The sequence below is a fragment of the Periplaneta americana genome, chromosome 16 (assembly GCF_040183065.1).
Source record: "Periplaneta americana isolate PAMFEO1 chromosome 16, P.americana_PAMFEO1_priV1, whole genome shotgun sequence".
Taxonomy (NCBI): Eukaryota; Metazoa; Arthropoda; class Insecta; order Blattodea; family Blattidae; genus Periplaneta; species Periplaneta americana.
This window is the reverse complement of record NC_091132.1, coordinates 161,154,879-161,166,019: the sequence shown is the minus strand read 5'-3', so window position 1 is coordinate 161,166,019 and position 11,141 is coordinate 161,154,879. Positions and strand designations below refer to the sequence as shown.

At 34.4% G+C, this 11,141-nt stretch overlaps 1 protein-coding gene across 1 annotated transcript; it reads left to right on the top strand.

Annotated features, from left to right (window-relative positions):
* The first annotated feature begins 378 nt into the window (after nt 1-378).
* LOC138691629 (uncharacterized) lies at nt 379-5,078 on the top strand. Its single transcript, XM_069813799.1, has 3 exons — nt 379-1,126; nt 1,283-1,372; nt 1,630-5,078. The coding sequence occupies exons 1-3, from the start codon at nt 994-996 to the stop codon at nt 1,941-1,943; spliced, it is 537 nt and encodes a 178-aa protein (XP_069669900.1). The 5' UTR covers nt 379-993; the 3' UTR covers nt 1,944-5,078.
* Nucleotides 5,079-11,141: the final 6,063 nt, after the last annotated feature.

Sequence of the window (11,141 nt, the reverse complement as noted above, 5' to 3'; positions counted from 1 at the left end):
TAAATTCAGTTATGTCATTCTGTGAAGCGTGTGACAAAATTTATTTTTGTTAAAACCCTTTAGTCAAAGTAGTTTATGCAAACATTTGGGTAAAAAAGGCAAAAGTATAAGTCGAGGGCCATGAGAAAGTCCAGAAGTCATACTGACAGTATTGACACCACGAAACTAGTTACGTTATATTTATGCAGTTCAGAATTAAAAGTTGGTATTGATTTTGTCCCTGAAAATTGTTAAAAGTAGCCAGATCTAGTGACAAAGTTGCTAAATTGATAACACTGCTGCAACGGTTGTCATAATGTAGTTACACACACGGCCGATTTGATCCTAGCTTCGCTCCATCTTTGAAAGCGAAGGGAGCATCAAGTCGGCCGTGTTCCATAACATCGAGTATATTGGCCCATAAGAATAAAATTGAAGGATTTCCTTCGAAGCAAGATGTTGAAGTACAAGGATGTGCTTCGAAGCAAAAGGTTGAAGTATAAGCATATGCTTCGAATTGTAAGAATAACCTTTACCTTATCCTTTGACCTTCTGCTTCTAAGACAGGAGCATGTGCTCCTGAATGTGTCATGTATATTGTTTGGCGTTTCGTGTTTCACTACTGTGTATTTGTCGGCGCTCTTTGTCAACTGATAACGAGCATTCGGTTTCATAAAGGAAAACGATAAGCTGCAATGGTAAGCCTCTCGATAGCACAGCAACTTTCGTTCTGATGCTAATAAACCATGGTCACTTCCGTCAGTACTGAGTAGGGATTCTGTGTTTTTAAAATGGAGTCTTCTGATTCAGACGACGGTAGCTCTGTCCCTCTTGAAAATACAATGATATTTCTAGCGACAACTTTAGGAAAGTATCCAGAAATATTAGAAAAATCACAAGTTCCGGAAATGAAAAGGAAAAAGGAGGCAGCAATTAAGGATATGATAAAATTATTCGAAGAAAATTTCGGCACGCCAATAAATTCTAGGCAACTACTAAAAAAAAATTAATCACATGAAAACAAGTCTCAAGAAGAAAACCGACAAGAATAGAACAGGAAACAAGCCAATAATTTTGAATACTTGGGAGAAAGAACTATTCACTCTGCTACAAGGTGACACAAATCCTGTAATCAGCAAAATTCCAGGTAAATGTATACCATCTATTACCATGGTTTTTTAATCGTTGATGTAATTATTTTGTAATCTATATATTAAACGCATGTGTATTTAAAGTCAAAATTACATTTTAAATTAAAATTACATGCCGGTAAGTCTACTTATATTTTTTAATTTGTTTTCAGGAGCTGTAAGTGTGGGGCCTTGTCCATCCACTTCTTCTTCTTCTTCTTCTCCCTCATCAAACACTGAGTTTAGATCTTTAAAATTACCAGGTAATTTTAATTACAGTTATTCTGTTGCGAAAGTTGTATTTATTGAAAAGGGCTAATTGGAAGTAATTATGCAATAGGGAACCACTTTTTTGCAATTTTACGTCTGTTGGTTTAAGTGAAATTAAGACTAGCAATTAGAATTTGAATTCTGAAACAGCTAATCACATATTTTATTGAAACATAGCACTGCAATATAATTTAACATCAATATGAAGTTTTATTTCATTCTTACATTTTTTTCACATCTCTGTTTGCAGGTGCTACAAATCATCCTCTTGTACCTCTAGATACAAGGTCATCGTCACCAATGCCCAGCGAGGTTTCATTTACCAGACCGCTACCCACAAAAAAACCTAAATTAAATTTACCAGAAACAGAGGAAACAAAAATACTCAGCACTAATGATTTACACAGGCTTGTATTGTTGGAGCAGTTAAAACTGACAAGAATTCAAACAGAGAAGGAACGCATGATAATAGACATTCTTAACCAGAAGATTAGCGAGGAAGCCAAGCAACCGCAGGAAGATAGGTCCAAGGATGAAAGTGCCAAAATATACACCATCTTGTAGAAATAGAAATCTACAAGTAGACTATAAAGAAGAAATTCAGCAGTACTGTACCTATTTACGTTTACAATCTTGCTTTGAGAGAAATCACAATTTCCTACAGTAATTGAGTGTTATAACAGTGTAATATTCACCACACAGCGATATTTTCAAGTTTATTTTTTTAATTGTGTTTCTCGTTAAATATGTTACAGTCAGGTTACAGTCTACAACTATATCAGTACCAGTATACTGTATTACTAACTATAACTCAGTGATAAACAGTTATTATTTTTTATATTAAATATGTTGCAAGTGTGAGAAACAGTCATATTTTAAGTTCCTGCGCTAATTTGTGTGAAGTGACAGTACATCGATATTATAACAGTGTAATATTCACCACACATATATTTTCAAGTTTATTTTTTTAATTGTGTTTCTCGTTAAATATGTTATAGTCAGGTTACAGTAATAGGTTTGCCACTTTAGAAAGTTCCGACGAAGTTGAGAAAGAATTAGATGTTAATAGCGTGTGGGAAAATATCAGAGATAGTATCAAAATTGCAGCTGAGCAGAGCATAGGTTATTATGAAACTAAGAAAAAGAAACCGTGGTTTGATGAAGATTGTTGCATGGTAGTAGAAAGAAGGAAACAGGCAAAATTGAAATTCTTACAGGATCCAGTTGAGGAGAAGAGAGATAATTATTTCAATGAAAGACGGGAAGCAAGTCGTACACTTAGGAATAAAAAGAGAGGTTACTTGAAGGAAAAACTGAATGAGGTAGAAACAAATAGTAAGAATAAAAACATTCGAGATTTATATAAGGGTATAAAGGAATTTAAGAACGGATATCAGCCAAGGGTAAACGTGATCAAAGATGAGAATGGTGACTTGCTTGCAGACTCTCCATCTATCCTAAACAGATGGAAAAACTATTTTGCGCAACTACTAAATGTACATAGGCCAAATAGAAATGATCGGGACGATATTGAAATACAAACTGCTGAGCCATTTATACCCGAACCCACGCTTTCAGAAGTCGAAATTGCGATAGAAAATCTGAAAAAGTACAAGTCTCCAGGTATCGATCAAATTCCAGCAGAATTAATACAAGAGGGTGGAAGTGCATTATATAGCGAAATTTATAAACTTGTACTTGCTATTTGGGAAAAGGAAATTGTACCAGATCAATGGAAGGAGTCCATAATTGTACCTATTTTTAAAAAGGGGGACAAAACCAACTGTGGTAACTTTCGAGGAATATCACTTTTGTTGACGTCGTACAAAATTTTGTCCAATATTCTTTTGAGGAGATTAACTCCGTACGTAGATGAAATTATTGGGGATCATCAGTGCGGTTTTCTGGCGTAATAGATCGACTATTGATCAGATTTTTTGTATTCGGCAGATAATAGAGAAAAAATGGGAGTATAAGGGTACAGTACATCAGTTATTCATAGATTTCAAAAAGGCATATGACTCGGTTAAGAGGGAAGTATTATATGATATTCTTATTGAATTTGGTATTCCCAAGAAACTAGTTCGATTAATTAAAATGTGTCTCAGTGAAACATACAGCAGAGTCCGTATAGGTCAGTTTCTATCTGATCCTTTTCCAATTCACTGCGGGCTAAAGCAGGGAGATGCACTATCACCTTTACTTTTTAACTTCGCTTTAGAATATGCCATTAGGAAAGTTCAGGATAACAGGCAGGGTTTGGAATTGAACGGGCTACATCAGCTTCTTGTCTATGCGGATGACGTGAATATGTTAGGATAAAATACACAAACGGTTAGGGAAAACACGGAAATTTTACTTGAAACAAGTAAAGCGATCGGTTTGGAAGTAAATCCCGAAAAGATAAAGTATATGATTATGTCTCGTGACGGGAATATTGTACGAAATGGAAATATAAATATTGGAGATTTATCCTTCGAAGAGGTAGAAAAATTCAAATATCTTGGAGCAACAGTAACAAATATAAATGACACTCGGGAGGAAATTAAACGCAGAATAAATATGGGAAATGCGTGTTATTATTCGGTTGAGAAGCTCTTATCATCCAGTCTGCTCTCCAAAAATTTGAAAGTTAGAATTTATAAAACAGTTATATTACCGGTTCTTCTATATGGCTGTGAAACTTGGACTCTCACTCTGAGAGAGGAACATAGGTTAAGGGTGTTTGAGAATAAGGTGCTTAGGAAAATATTTGGGGCTAAGCGGGATGAAGTTACAGGAGAATGGAGAAAGTTACACAACACAGAACTGCACGCATTGTATTCTTCACCTGACATAATTAGGAACATGAAATCCAGACGTTTGAGATGGGCAGGGCATGTAGCACGTATGGGCGAATCCAGAAATGCATATAGAGTGTTAGTTGGGAGACCGGAGGGAAAAAGACCTTTAGGGAGGCCGAGACGTAGATGGGAGGATAATATTAAAATGGATTTGAGGGAGGTGGGATATGATGATAGGGACTGGCTTAATCTTGCACAGGATAGGGACCGATGGCGGGCTTATGTGAGGGCGGCAATGAACCTTCGGGTTCCTTAAAAGCCATTTGTAAGTTTGTAAGTAAGCTTAAGTACAGTCTACAACTAAATCAGTACCAGTATACTATATTACTAACTACAACTCAGTGATAAACAGTTATTATTTTACGTGAATCTCAATTCCTTCTAATATCTACGTATATTGTGTATTAACAGTGTCTATAATACAGTTTTTTTATATTAAATATGTTGCAAGTGTGAGAAAGAGTCATATTTTAAGTTCCTACGCTAATTTGTATGCAGTGACATTACATCGATATTATAACAGTGTACTATTCTCCACACAGTGATATTTCAAGTTTATTTTTATAATTGTGTTTCTCGTAATATATGTTGTAACATATCAGATTACATGTCCACATCTATATCAGTACTGGTGTAATATATTACTAACTACAACACAGTGTTAAACAGTTATTATTTTACGTAAATCTAAATTCGTTCTAACATATGTATTGTGTATTAACAGTGTCTATAATACAGTATTTTATATTAAATATATTACGAGTATGAGAAACAGTGATATTTTAAGTTTCTACGTTAATTTTGTGCACAGAGATTACATCAGTGAAATACGTAGTAACGGTATCAGTGCAGTGCAGTTCAGTGAACACATTTAAAGTTCATTTCCTATTAGAGTTGCAATTTGTTCCCTTTCCTCACGTCCTCTCATTAAAATTTCCCTTTCAGTGCTACATTCCTCTTGCTCTTCATCACTGTCACCTTCATTTAAATCCTGTGTATCGTCTGTAAAGTCATCATCATGTAGATACTTCGCCACATTGTGCAACACAAAGCAACAAACAATGATGGTTGGAACGTTAGAGGGAGCAACTCTGCAGACGTATTGTAGAATAGGAAACCTCCTTTTAAGTTGACCAAAGCAACGTTCTATTATAACTCTTTCTTTCTTTAAAAGTCTGTTGAAATTTTTGTGACTATTCTGTACAGCATTTCGATATGGTGTCATGAGCCATGGTTCTAAGCCGTACCCTTCGTCACCCAACAGGACAGTGTTCTTAAAACCACTTACCACATCACGCACTGATGAATTTTTCCATATTCTACAGTCATGAACTGACCCTGGCCAACTAGCTACAACACTCATAAAACATTCTTTTGCATTGCATGTAGCTTGCACGTTGATACTAGCAAAACCCTTTCTATTAACATACTCATCACCATGCTGTGTTGGTTTAGGGATACGCACATGAGTGCAGTCTATTACACCGATAGCACTCGGAAAATTGAATTTCTGTAACCATTCAGCCTTTGCAGCAGTTATGTCTTGCAATGATGACGGAAACTTGATCCATATGTTAGCTTTTTCCATGATTTTCTTAGATACACTAATAACAGTTTTACTCACAGTTGTCTGATGTATACCCATCTCTTTTGCAATACCTGATTGGAACCCCGGATCAGCCATGTACCACAGAAAAATCTTCATCTTCATTTCCGATGATAGTGCCCCTCCTCTTCTCTCCTGTGTTTCTCCTTCATTTTATTCATTTATTTTATTCCATAGATCTTACATGAGCAATGAAGCTTTAAGATGTGGAACATGTCAACATTTTACAATATTACAATTACAATTTTTACAAATTTTTATAGTTTTACAATTTACTAATTTTCTACAATTTTTACAATTTTGTACAATTTTTTTACATTTTGGCGAGATGTAGTGAGATGAGATGAGGTCCGAGGATTCGCCAAAATATTACCCGGCATTTGCCTTTTCAGTGGGGGAAACCTCGGAAAAACCCAACCAGGTAATCAAATCAAAGGGGTTGATGCCAAGGACTCGCCATAGACCATCCGGCTTCAGTCCCACGGCTGGGGAAAACCTCCGAAGAAACCAAAGTCCAAAGGGGGATCCAACCCAAGCCCGAACGCAGCTCTGCGAGTCTGCGAGTCTGTCGACTGAGCAACATCGATGGCTCTACTAAAAGTATACAATACATAGCCAATCAGATTATTAAATTTACAAACGCAAACGATCATTCATAAGTTGAGCTATATTATAATACAAAACAATTTAATTAAATTTAAGGCATAAACAATTCAACCAGTTGTGATATACAGAAATTGATAATACATATCATGCAAACTACTTCAAATTACAAACACAAACAATTTATCAGTAGAGGTATATAGATTACTATTCAATTTAAAGCATATACAATTCATCGGCCAAATCTATACAAATATATACAATACAAAGTAGCATACTTTCATTAAGCTATACAAATTTGTGCAATTAATATCAAGTAGATTAATTCAATTTATAATCATAAACAATTCATCAGTTGAGCTATACATATTACCATTCAATTTACAGTAGGTCTATATACAATTCATCAGTAGAGCTACACAGACTAGTAATCATTTTAAGAACATATACAATTCATCAGCCAAACTATACAAACATATACAATCAAATTAGTTCAATTTACAAACTTATTTTCGTTAAGCTATACAATTCATATGAAGTAGTATAAGCTTAAACAATTCATCAGTTGACCTATACAGTATACTATTCAATTTACAGTACATACAATTCATCAGTTATGCTAAACAAAAAATACAATACATAGTAAACAGATTAAGTCACTATAAAAACATATTTTAGTTGAGCTATATAAAATTGTACATGTCATTTAAGTAGAATAATTCAATTCACAAGCATAAACAATTCATCAATTGTGTAGAAGGTATGAGTATATAGAAATTTGGTTAATTCTTTTCTGAACCTTTTCTCGTTGTTCTTCAAATCTTTAAGATAATTAGGCAGTGCATTGAAGACTGTTATACATGAATAGCAAACTCCTTTTTCAAAACAGCTTAGACTAACAGAGGGTAGATGAAGATCTGATTTATGTCTTGTATTAAAATGATGAATGTCTTGATTAGTACTGAATTTATCTTGGTTCTTAATATACAGCATCATTAGGGAAAGAATGTATTCACAAGGTAAAGTCAAGATTTCTAAGTTTCGGAAAATATTTTTACATGAGGTCCTTTTATGCACACCGGCCATTATTCTTATAGCTTTCTTTTGTAAAACAAAAACGTGTTTAGCTTCAGACGAGTTACCCCAGAATATTAATCCATATTTCATTACAGAGTGAAAATATGCAAAGTATGACATTTTTTAGTAAGTTTATATCACCAATAGTAGATAAGGATCTTAATGCATAACAGGCAGAGCTCAATTTACGAGTAATAGAAAATGAGATGCAAGCCATTGAACATTTTCTTCAGTAAATCTATATAAGCTCTTATAATGCTCACTAGCGGCACACCGACGTAATTTGTACCACTTTTGACGATGCAAAAAGACAGGTAATTGAGCCATGTCAGTAAACCACAGAGATGAGTCTGCTACTGACCAGACTTCACTTTTGAGAAGGATGTGCTTCATAATTGAAGGATATGCTTCACTTTATTCTTATCTTTTTTCTAATTTTGAAGCAAAAGGTTGCGCTCGAAGCAAATGCTTCTTCCTGTGAAGCAAGTGCTCTTTTCCTATTACGTCATCAGTAGCAGAAGGTTGTACTCTGCATTTTATTCTTAAACTCTGAAGCACATCCTTCAAAATAGAGGAGGAAAAGGATATGCTCCACTTTATTCTTACGGCCCATTGTAACATGTAATAGCATGTATTTTGTATAACAGGTACAGTACTACTAGTATGTAATGTAACAGTGATGGTTTGGAACAGGCCGTTGCGTTATTTTATAGTCATGACTCATAATGTAGCTCCATAACATCGAGTATTTTTGTAACAGCAAGTATTTTTTTGGAACAGGAGTAACAGTGGAAGAGCCACGTACTACTAGTACGTAATGTAACAGTGGTATTTAGGAACATGTACGGATGCTAAATGATCACATACTTCCCTGTATGCCATGTAATGCAGTACGATGTCATAATGAGTCGAGATGTGAATTCCTGGAAATGAAATCTTTTCTAATGCTAAATTGAATTCGTAGATCAGGTTTATTCGAAGCAGGAAATGTAATGTAATTTTAAATTATTTGTAAATTGGTCACGAACTCGAAATGGATCCCAGTGGTAAATATAACCTAACCTATTCTTCCTCTTCTGCTTAGCTGAAGGTCACAGTAGTGTTCAATTTCTCCAAAAATGCGGAAATAAAAGCTATAATAATTTCGGCAGTGCTAAAATTCATATTAATAATGAACCGTCATGAAGAATAGGAATCTCATTGTAATGAAATATATTGAAAATTTACCGTTGTACTTTTTTTTAAAACAAAAGAACTTCAATTATACAGCCAAGTTTCAACAGATTTTAGTTTAACTTTAAGAATTGGTAAGGAAACTAAAACTGTAAAATATTTGGAAATAAAACATAACCTATATTTTTTCATCTCCCTTGATAAAATTCACAATATAGTTACTATAATACAGGCATTATGTTATTTAATAGAATCCTCTACTTAATTAACATCAGTTCCAAGATAATGTGTACATGTTTTAAAGACTATCTTCGTATCTTTACTATTTATCTTTTACTTTAGTTTCCAACATGTTTTTCATTACGACGAAAGGATTCCCAAATTATGCTTTGAAACAGTCAACTTATATGGGCTCGTGGAATCCGAGCCCACCCAATAATTTATCGTGTTGTGAGATTTATTTAACATAAGGCTCGTCAAATGTTTAAGCCCACCCACTGTTTTTCGAAAGTTGGCGTCACTGCTTTCAATAGTAACAAACATGTTCCGTTCTGTGGAACAGGCGTTGTCATAATGTAGTTCCAAAGTGAAACAAGTATTTGTAACCGCAAGTATTTCGTACTAGATCCAACGAATTATCTAACTCGTTGACTAGCACAGAGCAACACTGTTATTTTGGAACATAGTGTTCCAAGGTGCTGTTACTTTTTGAAACAGTTCCAAACAAGGAACGGTTCCAAAATAAGTGTTACGTTATTTTTTCCCCACCTCTAGTTCAGACAGACTATCGAGGTTCTGAATGGCTGTAAATTCATGTTTTATTCCTCTTTGTAAATATTTAAGGTCCAAGAATCAGTCTCTTTTTTTCCATACTGATAGGGTTATTTTACGACGCTGTACCAACATCTAGGTTATTCAGCGCCTGAATGATATGTAGGTGATAATCCCTGGGAAATTTGTCCGGGGTCATTTCTGACCGTTACACCACATGTGTGGATTCTCTCATGCATATCCTATAGTATCTTTTCCTCTTCTGGTAACAACGTCATAGCATGAGCAAATCTTTTGCTCTTTACTCTTCTTCCTATTACTATTTAGGTTGAGATGATGTCACTTACCAGCAACCACGGAAAAGGATGAACTTTCTATACAGGAATACCCTGAAATTAAAGTAAAATCCACAAATTTTTTAAACTTAAGCCCCCCTCCCCCAATATTAAATGAAATGGTAAAATGCCACACAATGTGTGCATATGCAAGTATCATTCGAACATGAATATTGGAAGAAATATTTTTTTTAACATTCTCAGGTGGTTGTGAAATACATATAAAGAAAAATGGAAAATAGTGTGTGTGAATGAAGATATCAAAAGATCAACGGAACATTATCAAGTAATAATAAAGATCCTATCAGAATCTAAAATACTGAACAAAATACGAGACACATGCTTTTCAAGGAGATGTTAAGATAGACCTGTTTTTTGAGCTCAGCTGTCATACATATTACAGGCCAATGTTAGCTGGAATATAGTAGACTTTCTTCAACACTTGGTATATTCGTGAAGTTGGTATGCTGTAGCCGGATGCACAATAATTATATAAAATATGTACATTTCTCTCAATGTCTAAATAGTGTTTAATTATAGATTGTCATTGTTATATTTCCTTTGATTGAGGTTCTGGCTCATATGTACATCTATTATCAGGCAGTGCACCTCACTTGACGATATGTGTCAGAGGAAGGACAATTGATTGCATCCATCTGAAGACTGATTAGAATAATATGTAACTAATCGGCAGTGTATACAATGGAGGGGGAAATGAACTGGCTACCCTGCCCCATTGTCTCCTGACGTAGTTGCCTCATAAGTGGTGTCTTTTATAATACTTGAGGTTTAGACCTGTCTTCGGACAGTTGATTAAGCAACATTAACGGTACCGGTAATATTCATAAAACTTTTTGTTGTTCATGCTGATAGTTTCGGTATTAATATACCTAAAGTACCTATTTTCAGCATTCGTGGCATATAATTTTCAATCTGCAACCTTTGTGAAACTTATTTGAAAGTGTAAGATTTGAAAATTACGTCTTGATTTCGTGATAAAATAAATAACAAACAGAAATACTTAAAAAAAATTTTATGTCCCACCGCTAATGGTAACGAAATGATTTTATGATAAATCATTACACAATATATAAATGCAATTTTTTAAATATGACTGCTTCTTAATCAAGAAGGTCTAGTTTTGAAGGTGAAACAGAAGAACCTTCAAAATGTTCACAAGCAGAGCAGAACTTTTATATGTTTATATTTGCAAAGATATAAAGGTCAGAATTTTTCCCACCAGTAATAAAATTCGCTTCATATAATTACCACTAATATATATATATATATATATATATTCATCACGTTTGTTACAGTTAAATAGAGACCATAAGATTTGAATGAAACAGTTTTG

Bases quoted from the DNA above. Each gene is read 5' to 3' on its own strand.
- LOC138691629 (XM_069813799.1), top strand. From the start codon at position 994: ATGAAAACAAGTCTCAAGAAGAAAACCGACAAGAATAGAACAGGAAAC. The intron at 1,127-1,282 runs GTAAATGTATAC...ATTTGTTTTCAG, and splicing joins TGTAATCAGCAAAATTCCAG to GAGCTGTAAGTGTGGGGCCT. The intron at 1,373-1,629 runs GTAATTTTAATT...CTCTGTTTGCAG, and splicing joins TAGATCTTTAAAATTACCAG to GTGCTACAAATCATCCTCTT.